The 15,754-nt window shown below is 42.5% G+C and overlaps 1 protein-coding gene across 1 annotated transcript in view; it reads left to right on the top strand.

The window, feature by feature from the left end:
• Nucleotides 1-15,093, top strand: part of LOC126272283 (uncharacterized) — a 309,339-nt gene extending 294,246 nt beyond the window's left edge. Inside the window, exons 5-6 of the mRNA XM_049975041.1 lie at nucleotides 9,450-9,587; nucleotides 13,732-15,093. Of these exons, the coding sequence (XP_049830998.1) occupies nucleotides 9,450-9,587; nucleotides 13,732-13,831 (238 nt within the window). The 3' untranslated portion in view covers nucleotides 13,832-15,093. The remainder of the gene's footprint in view (nucleotides 1-9,449; nucleotides 9,588-13,731) is intronic.
• The last annotated feature ends 661 nt before the right edge of the window (nucleotides 15,094-15,754 follow it).

Here is a 15,754-nt window from a genome sequence, read left to right as displayed (position 1 = left end):
TCCTCAAATTAAGACCTATGTTTGGTGCTAGCTGACTTCTCTCTGTCAAGAATCCTCTTTTTGCCAGTGCTAGACTGCTTTTTATTTCTTCCTTGTCCCGTCTGTCTTGGATTATATGGCTGCCTAGGTAGCAGAATTCGATAACTTCATCTACTTCTTCCTGCTTGTAGTTTCTCGCTTTTCTCATTTCTGTTACTTCCCGTTACCTTCGTCTTTCTTAGATTTACTCTCAGTCCATATTCTGTACGCATTAACCTGTTCATTCCATTCAACAGCTCCTGTAATTGTTCTTCACTTTCACTGAGGATAGCAATGACATCAGCGAATCTTATCATTGATATACTTTCACCTTGAATTTTACTTCCGCACTTGAACTTTTCTTTATTTCCGTCATTGATTTGGAAATTTGTAGTAAGGACTATGGGACCAAACTGTTGAGGTCATCGGTCCCTAGACTTACGCACTACTTAATCTAACTTAAACTAACTTACGCTAAGGACAACACACACACCAATGTCCGAGGGAAGACTCAAACCTCCGACGGGGTCAGCAGCACGAAGGGTGACAAGGCGCCGTCATTGATTCTTCGGTGTATAGATTGAGGACTAAGGGCGAAAGACTACATCTCTGTCTTTTGTTGTTGTTGTTGTGGTCTTCAGTCCTGAGACTGGTTTTATGCAGCTCTCCATGCTACTCTATCCTGTGCAAGCTTCTTCATCTCCCAGTACCTACTGCAGCCTACATCCTTCTGAATCTGCTGAGTGTATTCATCTCTTGGTCTCCCTCTTCGATTTTTACCCTCCACGCTGCCCTCCAATTCTAAATTGGTCGGCCTCGGTGGCCGTGCGGTTTTAGGGGCTTCAGTCCGGAACCGTGGGACTGCTACGGTCGCAGGTTCGAATCCTGCCTCGGGCATGGATGTGTGTGATGTCCTTAGGTTAGTTAGGTTTAAGTTCTAGGGGACTGATAACCTAAGATGTTAAGGCCCATAGTGCTCAGAGCCATTTGAACCATCTTGAACTAAATTGGTGATCCCTTGATGTCTCAGATCATGTTCTACCAACTGATCCCTTCTTCTAGTCAAGTTGTGCCACAAGCTTCTCTTCTCCCCAATTCTATTCAATACCTCCTCTCCTGATAACGACATCCTCTTGAGTAGTCCCCGCCCGGAGATCCGAATGGGGGACTATTTTACCACCGGAATATTTTAGCCAAGAAGACGCCATCATCATTTAATCATACAGTAAAACTGCATGCCCTCGGGAAAAATTACGGCTGTAGTTTCCCCTTGCTTTCAGCCGTTCGCAGTACCAAAACAGCAAGGCCATTTTGGTTAGTGTTAGAAGGCCAGATCAGTCAATCATCCAGACTGTTGCCCCTGCAGCTACTGAAAAGGCTGCTGCCCCTCTTCAGGAACTACACGTTTGTCTGGCCTCTCAACAGATGTTGTGGTTGCACCTATGGTACGGCTATCTGTATCGTTGAGGCTCGCAAGCCTCCCCACCAACGGCAAGGTCCATAGTTCTTGGGGGGGGGGGTTTAATCCGAACATTTCGTTCTTGGTCTTCCAGCCTTATTGTTCCCTCTTGGTTCTTGTACATATTGTATTACCCACCTTTCCCTACAGCTTATCCCTATTTTTCTGCGAAACTGAAGACATGCGCGGAAAAACGCGCTATCCCTCAAATGTGAAAACTTGCAGATAAGAGTTGCCATTTGTTGCTGAATACGGGAACTATAAAAATTGGCATTGCTCTCACACCGTAAATATCACTTAGGGATGAGGCCAATGTCTATTTTGATAGCTGCCATACCCAGCTACAGATGGCAACACGTGTCAGCTTTAACATTTGAGGGTTAGCCCGTTTTTCCGCGTAGTCTTCAATTCGCACATCTAGCACCATTCTATATTGTCTAACGCTTTTTCCAGGTAGACAAATCATATGAACATCCCTTGATTTTAATTCAGACTTGCTTGCATTAACAACCTCAAAGTCAGAACAGCCTCTCTGGTGCCTTTACGTTTCCTAAAGCGAAACGGATAGTCATCTACAAGTCCTCATTTTTCCTGTCCCATTCTCCCGTATATTATTCGTGTCAGCAGCTTGGACGCATGAGCTGTAAAGCTGATTCTGCAATATTTCTCGCACTTGTCGGCTCTCGCCATCTTCGGAAGCGTAATGATGATGTTTTTTCTGGAAGTCTGATTGCATATTGCCATCTCACACATCACACATTCTACACACCAACATGAATAGCCGTTTTGTTGGATCTTCCCCAGTGATTTTAGAATTTGCATTGTACTGCCATCCTTCCTTTCCGTCTTTTTTGAGTTTAAGTCTTGCAAAGTTCTTCTAAATTCCGATTCTAATACTGGATCCCCTAACTGTTCCCTATCGACTCCTGTTTCTTCTTCTGTCACGTCATCAGATAAGTGCTCTCCCTCACACAGGCCATCAATATACACTTTCCACCAATCCGCTCTTTCCTCTGCATTTAACAGTGAAATTCTCATTGCAAATTGTTTTGACTTTATATGATCTGAGTCTGAACTCGCGACAGTCATTTCTTTTTCAATTTCTTCACATTTTTCGTGCAGCCATTTCGCCTTAGAATCCTAGCACTATCTGTTTATTTCATTCCTAAATGACTTGTATTTCTGTCTTACTGAATTTTCTTGAACATTTTTGTACGTCATACTTTCGTCAATCAACTGAAGTATTTCCTCTGTTACCCGTGGTTTCTTCACTGCTATCTTCCTTGTTCTTATGTTTGTCTCTGAAACTTCTGTGATTACCCTCTTTAGCGATGTCCATTCCTGTTCAACTGAACTTCCAACTGAGCTATTCATTATCGCAGTATCTTTAGTCCGTTATCTCTTCATCCCTTAGTATTTCCGTATCCCACTTCTTTGCACATTAATTCTTCCTGACTGAACTCTTGAACTTCAGCTTACTCGTCATGATTAGTAAATTGTGATCTGGGTCTACATCTGCTCCTGGATACGCCTTACACTCAAATATCCGATTTCGGAATCTCGTTATGTCTGTGCCAAAAATTCTGGAACATTCGTAATTTTGCGTCAACAGTGTGTTCGAGCAAAACGCAACTGGTATCCCTACATACACCTCTGTTTAATGTGTAACTTCAGGAAGTTTCATTGTTGTATGGCTATTAGTTGTTCTGAAGTGCTGCACTGAGTAGACCGTTGTGTCGCATGGTTTGCGAATTTCGAGATGGCGGGGCTAGAGGAGCAAAGCGTCCGCATTAGATTTTGGGTGAAACTTAAGAAAACCTTTACAGAGATACACCAAATGATCCAGAAAGCCTACGGTGATGAGTGGTTAAGCCGTGCTCGGTGTTATAAATGGTTCACACCGTTGATAAATGGCCGGACGGAAGTTAAGGAAGACCTTCGTTCAGGACGCCCTTCGACGTCTACCGACGACGCTGTGTCAGGTGCGTTAACGAAATTGTGCGTCCGAGAGGTTGAAGAAGAATGTAACATTTTAGATGGACCATGTCATGGAATCCTGACACAGCACCTTAGAATGCATCATCGTGTTGCCGCAAAGTTCGTCACACGGCTCATGAGTCAAAACTGGGAAACCTTCGCCTCGCAGTCTATGAAGAGCTTTTGGTTCGCGCAAATGAGAACGAGATGTTCCTTAAGGGAATTATAATTGGTGATGAGACGTGGCTCTACGATCATGATGTTGAGATCATGTTTCAGTCTTCACAATGGGTCGGGAAAGGTTCTGCAAGATCAAAAACATCTCGTCAGGGCAGGTAAAATGTCGAAGCCATATTGGCAGTTTTCTTTGACTTTAAGGAATTAGTTCATCATGAATTCGTGCCACAGCGACAAACTGTTAATCTATGGTACTATGGCGACGTGTTGCGACGTCTGCGACAGAATGTGAGAAGGAAGCGGCCTGAAATGCGGCGAGACAGTTCATGGCTCTTGCGTAACGACAGCGCACCTACACATTCATCCCTATCGGTGCGTGACTATTGCGTAAAAAACGACATCACTGTGGTGCCTCATTCTCCGCACTCTCTGTACCTGGCCCCTGCGGACTTTTTTTATTTCCGAAGGTGAAAACGCCTTTGGGAGGACGGAGATTTGCAATGATCGACGAGATAAAAGAAAATTCGCGCGAACAAGCAAGAGGCGTGTCAAGACTGCTTCCGGAAGTGGAAACGGCGGTGTATCAATTTTGAAGGAGAGTATTTCGAAGGAGATAATGCAAAATAAGTAGAAGGTAAACGTAGAAAAATTTTGTAGTCAACGTTCCGAAACTTTTAGAACAGATCTCGTACAATGGTTACTGGCTGAAACTTAAGGCTTATCACATCAATATAGTAGTTGCTCATCAAAATCATTTCTTCCATCATTCCGTCTATTCGTTTTCTATTTGGATACTGGATCGAAGTGTCTACGTGACTTCAAGACAGCCGGCCGGAGTGGCCGAGCGGTTCTAGGCGCTACAGTCTGGAACCGCACGACCGCTACGGTCGCAGTTCGAATCCTGCCTCGGGCATGGATGAGTGTGATGTCCTTAGGTTAATTAGATTTACGTAGTTCTAAGTTCTAGGGGACTGATGACCTCAGAAGTTAAGTCTCATAGTGCTCAGAGCCATTTGAACCATTTGAACTTCAAGACAGTCTAGCATTAAAGTGGAAAATTGCACGTACAAGTCATTTCCGCATCAAGAGTTTTTACATCCTCAGCTTCGGCTAAGTACACAGCCTATATTCTACGAGGAGACTTCAAAAATTAAGTTACACATTATTATGCCACACCAAGTAACTGTTTGTTAAATGCTGTACTGCACTTGTATGTGACACTGTTTTTTCAACGAACTCACGCAGTTTCTGTAACAACGGACGAAACGCTCTACCAGTTGTTTAATTCCTCGACTACACAAATTCGCTCCTTGGTCAGGTAGCCGTTATGGAACTGCTGTGTGAACGACCTTGCCGTTAGAAAATCTCTTTCCCCGAGATGTTTCTTCAACTTGCCAAAAAGATGGAATCCTCTTGGTGCAAAGTCAGCATCTCCCACGTCTGCGGCTTTGGTCAAATTGTTGGCAGCATTTCGCAACGGCTGGGCGTGACATTCCTTTTGGTCCATATCCTGTCGTAATTTCAAGGTGAATCTGCGTACGAGTTTGCCCACAAGAATCTTACTGCCTCGCGTACTTCAGTTTTAGAGTACATTTCCAAATGCCGCGCCATTTCGCTCTCACACTGTGATGCGCCTCTTATCCGTACGCGACAGAACTGTGTCTACAGAAACCGGGAACAATCACTGTCTTCCGACAATGCTCCCCTCTCGTTGCGCTGTGGTCTTAGTCTGGAACCAAGTCTGCAACTTACTTTCTTATGTACCTACGTACGTAATAGTGAAATGCAGTGCGTGGACGAAAGTAAAAATATTCAAATCTCCTGTCAAGTCTTATTCCCTCATTTACTGTGCACAGACAAAACAAAGCTGCGTATTTCTAACAAAAACTGAAAAAATGGCGTAATAATAACCTAAGATTTTTAAATTAATAACGGTGACAGAAGTCTCCGAAAATTCACGCTTTCATCCTTATGTGGATGTAAGTGTATCACTAACTGTCATCTCGAGTTGATAAAGTCAACTAAGCGACGTAAAATAGATGATGTTAAATAATTAAGAGACGGTAAATCCTCAAATGTCTGGGAGTCTTATATGAAATTAATTCTCAAGCATGGGATGAGTAAAAATATTTTAGTTCTCATCGGATACATGACTCAATAATAGTACTGACAGGAAATGTGCACAAGAGGATGAGTTCTACTTAAATAACAATATTTTCGGTAAGTTATGCACCAAACTACTTAAACATACAGGCAAAGAAAAACTATTTGCCTATTACTTTTTGTTAGGTAATAGTTTATCTTTGTGATATTTTGGACACGAGTCCGCATCTGGCCTCAGATGTTTGTTATCAAATACAGCTTTGTCATAAGAGCACGCTGCGTCGCAACAGCCGTAGGTGGACGTGCATTGTCATGCTAAAAATTTTTACATCATTCTACTGTCAAACAAATGGCAGGGCAGTTTTGCGGAGATAACAGCCTTGCAATGTAGCGGGCTCTGGTTATTTTATCCAGAAGGAACACCGTATGCGATCGCGAATTGTAACTGATGGCCCCCACTCCATGAAGCCTGGGATGGGACCTGTGTGTTGTGGACGAATACACTTTAGAATAGGCAGTTCACTAAGTCTCCGCCATACACATGTTTGTCCATCACTGGCAACACTGGCATACAGACAGATCACTGAACTATTCTACGACGCCAGAGCAGCCATGCTTGATGCTGTCCTGATGTCAGTGGATGCCTGGCCAGAGGGACATGTCACCTTAATCCTGCTGCAGGCATAAGTTTCCAGTAGTTCTTGGTGACAGAGGAGGTGCAAAATGTGCCTGGATTTTGTTCCTGGATGATATTCCTTTAGCCATCATTGTTCGCACAATACCTCCATCCTGAAATGTGTTTTTACTACTTAGACGTCCAGAACAATGTTATGGTAACATGTATGGAATGCCAGTTCGATTTTACAAAGAGTACGCGAAGGAACTTGCCCCCCTTCTTGCAGCAGTGTACCGTAGGTCTCTAGAAGAGCGTAGCGTTCCAAAGGATTGGAAAAGGGCACAGGTCACCCCCGTTTTCAAGAAGGGACATCGAACAGATGTGCAGAACTATAGACCTATATCTCTAACATCGATCAGTTGTAGAATTTTGGAACACGTATTATGTTCGAGTATAATGACTTTTCTGGAGACTAGAAATCTACTCTGTAGGAATCAGCATGGGTTTCGAAAAAGACGATTGTGTGAAACCCAGCTCGCGCTATTCGTCCACGAGGCTCAGAGGGCCATAGACACGGGTTCCCGGGTAGATGCCGTGTTTCTTGACTTCCGCAAGGCGTTCGATACAGTTCCCCACAGTCGTTTAATGAACAAATTAAGAGCATATGGACTATCAGATCAATTGTGTGATTGGATTAAGGAGTTCCTAGATAAGAGAACGCAGCATGTCATTCTCAATGAAGAGAAGTCTTCCGAAGTAAGAGTGATTTCAGGTGTGCCGCAGAGTAGTGTCGTAGGACCGTTGCTATTCACAATATACATAAATGACCTTGTGGATGACATCGGAAGTTCACTGAGGCTTTTTGTAGATGATGCTGTGGTATATCGAGAGGTTGTAGAAGTGGGAAATTGTACTGAAATGCAGGAGGATCTGCAACGAATTGACGCATGGTGCAGGGAATGGCAATTGAATCTCAATGTAGACAAGTGTAATGTGCTGCGAATACATAGAAAGAAAGATCCCTTATCATTTAACTACAATATGGCAGGTCAGCAACTGGAAGCAGTTAATTCCATAAATTACCAGGGAGTACGCACTAGGAGTGATTTAAAATGGAATGATCATATAAAGTTGATCGTCGGTAAAGCAGATGCCAGACTGAGATTCATTGGAAGAGTCCTAAGCAAATGCAATCCGAAAACAATGAATGTAGGTTACAGTACGCTTGTTCGCCCACTGCTTGAATACTGCTCAACAGTGTGGGATCCGTAGCAGATAGGGTTGATAAAAGAGATAGAGAAGATCCAACGGAGAGCAGCGCGCTTCGTTACAGGATCATTTCGTAATCGCGAAAGCGTTAGACGGAGATGATAGATAAACTCCAGTGGAAGACTCTCCAAGAGAGACGCTCAGTAGCTCGGTACGGGCTTTTGTTGAAGTTTCAAGAATATACCTTCACCGAGGAGTCAAGCAGTATATTGCTCCCTCCTACGTATATATCGCGAAGAGACCACGATGATAAAATCAGAGAGATTAGAGCCCACATGGAGGCATACCGACAATCCTTCTTTCCACGAACAATAGAAGGTAGAACCGATAAAGGTACTCAAGGTACCCTCCGCCACACACCGTCAGGTGGCTTGCGGAGTATGGATGTAGATGTGGGATTGTTAAGCAGACCACTTTCGAAATCCTGACACTGCGCCGATACATTATGCCCAACACGTGCACCAAACCGTTGACATGTCTATCCAACTTCCCGCAGGCCCACAATGAGGTTCAGGAAGAGAATGTACTCGTCGGCGTGGGAGGTTCTACCCTAGAGTGACTGTTGCACGAACTAATCATCTCTGAACTCAGCACAGTTACTGCCCGCAGAGTCAGAACACAGCGTGCACAGGTAGGCTTCCTGGTCGCTATCTGATCGCCGACGACGGTGACAAATGAATGACTAACATTTCAGCCCCTTAGTGTACACCTGTTACATCCTGGTGCCACTGAACCCAGTGCTTAAGAGCATTACAGTCTTTTTTCCGGCAGTGTATTGCCTCACGCTACTAAACATGAATTACGACTGCATGAGATGATTGTGTTCTAATATCGCTCCCTCCCACGATCGGCTAGCGTTCCCCTCTCTATTGGTTAGAACATATTTTTAGCCAAGCTGCTTCATAACTTTTCGTTGACAGTACGGTAATTCCCTTTCTCCACCAATCACCAACTCCGAATTCACTTTAATAATGTTCCAAACGCAGTTTATTCCGAAAATCAAATAAACTGAAAATAACCTTATTTTTAATGGTCCTAAGAACAATAGAAAAGATTTTGCTTCTAGAGTCTTTAAACCGGCTACTTTAAGTTATATGTTACTCAGTTCTCATCTACACAATAAGATTCACGCACATTTTCATCATTTATCAATAAGAAATTTAAATGTTCGTAGATCACACTCATGCTGTCTTCATCCCTTCACTCACTTAGACATTATAACAAATGAAAATAATAATGTCATACAACTGAAAGGAGCAATCTCTGTGTCAAAATTGAAATTTGACTTAAATTTCACTTTCAAACAACGTATACTATTTAATTAATAATTTAGGCAAACAACAAAGTGTTTAGTTTAAGCTATCCTCTGATGTATTTACAAAACCATATAAATATCTCAGGATGTTGCTGTTAATGGGAAGGTATAAAATTTTGTTTTTAATTAATTTTAAATGTCTCTGAATATATTTGAAATATAAAATTGAAACGCCCACAGCAGTTACCTATTGTTGTACTGAAAGCCTACACGCTCTTCCGGGCACGAGGCAACAGACACCAATTTTAGAGCTTCCTAATCGCAAATGTACATCTCTACGCCACAGTCCCTTAGGTAACCGTATGTCTGTTTGTCTTTCTTAATTATTTTTGTTTCTTTATTTATTACCTGACCTAATATAAACATTTTTATTTCCCCACAGACTCCATTATCACATAAATCATGAATTTAACATAACACTGTAAGTGATATCAGTCATTTGTAGACCTCTCACCGGTTGTCGATTCTCAGCTACAAGTAATCGGAAAGCAAATTATTTTCTCATTTGTTTGCAGAGCAAGCAGATCGCCTTTTTCAAGCGTGTTAACAGAGTATGTGGATGCTGAAAGAGCCGGAGAAGAAGATGGTGAATGCTGGCGATACTACAAGGATTGTCCGAAGAGCCTCTTCCAAGCACCACCAAATAAATATTCGTGAGTAAATGCAATAAATTCTGGGAAAATATCATCACTATTCAAATTATGATCTAGTATTCGGAATTTAATAAATGAAACGTATTGTCAATAAGCCAGAAACTACACTCCTGGAAATTGAAATAAGAACACCGTGAATTCATTGTCCCAGGAAGGGGAAACTTTATTGACACATTCCTGGGGTCACATACATCACATGATCACACTGACAGAACCACAGGCACATAGACACAGGCAACAGAGCATGCACAATGTTGGGACAAGTACAGTGTATATCCACCTTTCGCAGTAATGCAGGCTGCTATTCTCCCATGGAGACGATCGTAGAGATGCTGGATGTAGTCCTGTGGAACGGCTTGCCATGCCATTTCCACCTGGCGCCTCAGTTGGACCAGCGTTCGTGCTGGACGTGCAGACCGCGTGAGACGACGCTTCATCCAGTCCCAAACATGCTCAATGGGGGACAAATCCAGAGATCTTGCTGGCCAGGGTAGTTGCCTTACACCTTGTAGAGCACGTTGGGTGGCACGGGATACATGCGGACGTGCATTGTCCTGTTGGAACAGCAAGTTCCCTTGCCGGTCTAGGACTGGTAGAACGATGGGTTCGATGACGGTTTGGATGTACCGTGCACTATTCAGTGTCCCCTCGACGATCACCAGAGGTGTACGGCCAGTGTAGGAGATCGCTCCCCACACCATGATGCCGGGTGTTGCCCCTGTGTGCCTCGGTCGTATGCAGTCCTGATTGTGGCGCTCACCTGCACGGCGCAAAACACGCATACGACCATCATTGGCACCAAGACAGAAGCGACTCTCATCGCTGAAGACGACACGTCTCCATTCGTCCCTCCATTCACGCCTGTCGCGACACCACTGGAGGCGGGTTGCACGATGTTGGGGCGTGAGCGGAAGACGGCCTAACGGTGTGCGGGACCGTAGCCCAGCTTCATGGAGACGGTTGCGAATGGTCCTCGCCGATACCCCAGGAGCAACAGTGTCCCTAATTTGCTGGGAAGTGGCGGTGCGGTCCCCTACGGCACTGCGTAGGATCCTACGGTCTTGGCGTGCATCCGTGCGTCGCTGCGCTGCGGTCCGGTCCCAGGTCGACGGGCACGTGCACCTGCCGCCGACCACTGGCGACAACATCGATGTACTGTGGAGACCTCACGCCCCACGTGTTGAGCAATTCGGCGGTACGTCCACCCGGCCTCCCGCATGCCCACTATACGCCCTCGCTCAAAGTCCGTCAACTGCACATACGGTTCACGTCCACGCTGTCGCGGCATGCTACCAGTGTTAAAGACTGCGATGGAGCTCCGTATGCCACGGCAAACTGGCTGACACTGACGGCGGCGGTGCACAAATGCTGCGCAGCTAGCGCCATTCGACGGCCAACACCGCGGTTCCTGGTGTGTCCGCTGTGCCGTGCGTGTGATCATTGCTTGTACAGCCCTCTCGCAGTGTCCGGAGCCAGTATGGTGGGTCTGACACACCGGTGTCAATGTGTTCTTTTTTCCATTTCCAGGAGTGTATAATTCATCATTTACATGAACAGACACAATGCAGAAACACGTCTGTGATACATACGATATGAGACAATAAAGTAATGAGACTGATGTGAAAAGAATGTTGTTTACCGTTTTAATCAAGTTTAGTGTCGTCTTCCTCGAAGTAGATCCCTTCTGATTGCACACACTTTTTCCAGCGCTTCTCCCATTGGTGGTAACATTACTGGAACTCACCTTCTGTAATATCCTCCAAGAACAGCTTTTTTCACATCTTGTGTTGCTTGAAAATGGTGTCCCTTGGCCGTTGTTTTGACTCTTGGAAATAGAAAAAAGTCGCACGGTGCGATATCTGGTGAATAAAGTGGCTGTGGTAGGACTGAAATTTGTTTTGAGGTTAAAAATTGCTCTACTGACATAGCAATATGGGATGGCGCATTATCGTGATGCAGACTCGAATTATCAGCGATGTTGGCACGGATACGAAGAACTCGTTTACGAAGTCTTTCTAAAATTTCTTTGTAGTAATATTGGTTAACTGTTCGTCCAGGAGGCACTCAATCTTTATGAACAATTCCCTTGGAATCAAAGAAGCACACAAGCGTGCATTTCACTTTTGACATTGACATGCGAGATTTTTTTGGTCTGGGTGATCCCTTTGAGCACCATTGTGAACTTTGGCGTTTTGTCTCTGGATCGCACTGAAAAAACCAACTTTCATCACCAGTGATAACACGGCTTAACAATTGAGGATTGATTTCCGTTTGCTCTAACAGATCGGCTAAAATGTTTTTCCGTGTTTCTCGCTGTTGTGGTGTGACAGTTTTGGGGACCATTTTTGCACAAATCTTTCTCATACCAAGATCTTCAGTTATTATTAGACGAACCGTTTCTCGATTGATGTTCGGTTCTTCTGCAATAATTTTTAAGGATTATCGTCTATCAGATCGTACGAGTTCACGCACCCTGGCCAAGTTGACATCCGTCCGTAAGGTTGATGGTCGTCCACTGCGGTCTTCATCTTCAACATTCGTCCTGCCTTCACTAAACATTTTATGCCAACGAAAAACTTGAGCTCTTGACATAACCTCCTCTCCAAAAGCCTCCTGAAGCTTACCGTAAGTTGTCGTCGCGTTTTCACCCAATTTAACGCGAAAAGAAATGACGTACCGTTGCGCAATATTATGCGGTTCCATTTCCGTGACGAGAGACACGAACAACTGTTATTACAGCATAACTCACGACTGAGCAGTTGCATCGATGTGCCGCTTGGACTAGACGCAGATTATAGACCAAGGTCAAAGATATTGTCCCAACACAAGCCTGTAGGGTTACCACATCTTGTAAAGGAAATCAGTCTCATTACTTTATTGTCACACCTAGTATGATGTAAATTGAAGGTGATAAGGGGGAGGGGGGATGAAAGGAAAATGTAGGAACTATCGATGTCAGTTGATCAGGGCTTTATGCGGAATCAGCGGTGACGAGTGAAAATATGTGCCGGACTGGGAGTCGAACTCGGGATCCCCTGCTTAGTAGGCAGTTGTGTAAGTGACTGTGCCATCCAGGCGCAGTCCGCTCAGTTGCGATAAACACTGTGTCCCGATGGTGCAGTGGTTAATGCACGTGCATAGTAAGTGGGAGATTCTGGATTCTAGTCCCTGTCCTGCATACGTTTTCTCTCGTCCCCACTGATTCCACATGAAGTCCCAGTCAGCTGGTATCAACAGTTCCTTCTCTTTCTTTCCATTTCCCTCCCCCCTTTTCCCAACTTCAATTTACATTATATGCATCACAGATACGAATTCCACGTGACATCCATTCTTTCGCACATGTCCGAAAGAGCAGACACTACGCATTCATATAACTGATTTGGCTCGAAGGGAAATGAATCCACCATTCTCAGTGCGAATGCACAGTTACGTTCGCCCTCTTGCGAAAATATCAAAGTACCGAGCGTGGGGACTGCGGATAGATGGCGCTAAGTGGAAAAGCGGATTCGGCCAAGGGGTGCACCGAGACATCCTTTCAATTGCGATAAACGCTATGGAGTGGTTAACGTGACTGCCTAGTAAGCGGAACATCCCTGGTTCACTTGTTGCCACTGATTCCTTATAAAGTCACGCTGCAGCTGACATCAATAGTTTTTTCCCTTTCTCCCCCTTCCACTCTCAATTTACATAGCATAATTTATCACTTCTTACATGTACCGTAGAAACTAATCATAAACGATTATAATTTTCCCTGTGGTACCATTATAGCTTAGATATACCCACAATTAACTGGCAGGTACATTTTGCAAATTGTTGTTTTCAGGTTTAGGGGAAGATATTACACAATATTATGCTCTATCTGTTTCCGCTGGCAGAAAATAATTGTTTTCAGCTAAAATTTAAATACACATTAAGCAGTTGAAAGACAAACGTTGCTGCTGCTACATTTACTTTCGTAAACACAATTAGTCTGCAGTAGGTTGTGAATGAAGACAAACTGTATTAACCTTTGTCAAAGTTTTACTGAACTATATATACTGTATAAGTCATGTCAATCAGCGTTAAAATACCTGTAATTTTACATTTTTATCATCAAAGCTACTGAATGACTATATTCAGACCAATACTCACCTTTTGCTTTCAGGAAGGATTTAGCAGACAAAACAGAAGACGAAGAAAACGAGATACAAACCAGAGACACTCAAAAAGTAACGCTGGATAATCCAGGCAGCAAGTTCATGTGATTGTTGAGGATCAACAGATATTTTGTTGTCGAATTGTTTAACTAATAGATTTTCATGAAAATGTGTTTTTTAAACATTTGACAGCAGTTAAGTGACATATTTAAGCTCTCTCAGTTCAGAAGCTTTAAGTCTAGTCTGCATTGATGGTAGACACCATTCATTCATTACTCATTGAAGTACTATTTATTATTTATTTCATTTAACAACATTATTAAGTTCATCATCGTCATTGTTAATGTATATTGCTCAACAATTTATTTGTTAAAGAAACTTTAGTAATTATGTTTCTTGTCCATTGCTTTTAGCAGTCGTATATGAAACAAGTCAGATTAAGAAGTTCGGTGTTCTTATTGCCTTCTTTGCCTTGTAGCAGTGGAGTGCAAATCGCTAATGAAACACACTGCTGCATCAGCCTGTAATGTAAATATAGTCTTAGAGTATTTACATATTGTCTATTTGTCACATACGATTGTTCTGTGTATGTATGTGCAGATGTGTGTATGTATCTGTGCGTGTGTGTGTTTGTGTGTGTGTGTGTGTGTGTGTGTGTGTGTGTGTGTGTGTGTGTGTGTGTGTGTGTGTGTACAAAATACAGATGTATTTTGAAACTTTTCTTGTTTGAGAATGGTATTCATATTCCTGTTTTCTTTTACAATGCAAACAATAAATGACATCAGTTGTTTTACTGGTCATAGTACAGTTGTCGTACTGACACAACCATGATTTGTAAATTCGTGTTCTTGATATAATAATATTTATTTTGTAAATTTTGATATATCGATTAACATAATTTCAAAAGTTGTACATACATTATTTTTACAAAGAAAAATTGAGGTTCATATATATTGGTTAATGACAGCTACAAATTAATTCTGGCAATAAATGAACCAATTTCAAATAATACCTTTTTAATTTTTTGATACCACCTCTGCTGGTTGTAACAAATACAATGACTTTGCCAAATTTAATTATGTTTAAAATATTCAATTATTTCAGTTCAACAAGTTACTGCATCAAAGTTTAACTTATTAGAACTGGACCTACAATTTATCCCACAATTTGTTTTTCCAGATTAAAAAGTTATCCTATCCAGTTTGAGGTTCTGGTAATTTAAATCCTTTGTAATGAATAGGCAGGCACATATCAGTTTCAAAAAATTCTTTGTGTGTGATTCAATCGTTGGATTTCACAGTGATCCTTTCCAAGTATGGATACAATGTGAAGAATTTTCCTGTTCAATGTGTTCATCATAAAATTAACACAGCTTTTTATCTTATACTATGTATTCTGTTGAAGTTTTTCTTAACCTACTGGATAATCCTTCCCTGGAATGTAAACTGAGTTCTGTTGGGTGTAATTATCACAGCCAAACAACAAAAAGTCAAATGCCATTCATTTGTGCCTTAAAAAAACAAAAAGCAAATAACAATAAACCGTCATTTGATGTACCTAGTAAAAGATAATTAATTCATACATAGCAAATTTTGTGATGTGCTTCACATCTTTCCTCGTGAAAATCAGATAATATCTAAATAAAAGGACACGAAAATCCTATCACAAACATAAGACTTTTTATCTTGATGGACAGAATGAAACACAAGACTGGACTTAAAATACTTCAAAATATAACCAAATATTGCTGACAGTACTGGCTTTCCTTGCACTCAACCATTTTACAACCCCCAGTCCCCTTCAATACCTGAAATTAGGGAACCATTTCAGTATTGTAACTGTCGTGGCCCTGCAAATGATGGGCCAGTCAACAATAGTATCTACTAAGCCATTCAAGTTTCCTCCTCTTCTATACCAATAGACTATTCTGCATCTTGTCAGTATTTGAGATATCCAATAGAGCTGCATACATAAATTTCTGTATATCTGACAGCTTGATAGTCGTATTGCTTCTAGCAACATAAAGATCTG

The sequence above is a fragment of the Schistocerca gregaria genome, chromosome 5, assembly GCF_023897955.1.
Source record: "Schistocerca gregaria isolate iqSchGreg1 chromosome 5, iqSchGreg1.2, whole genome shotgun sequence".
NCBI lineage: Eukaryota > Metazoa > Arthropoda > Insecta > Orthoptera > Acrididae > Schistocerca > Schistocerca gregaria.
This window is presented reverse-complemented; position numbering and strand designations above follow the sequence as displayed.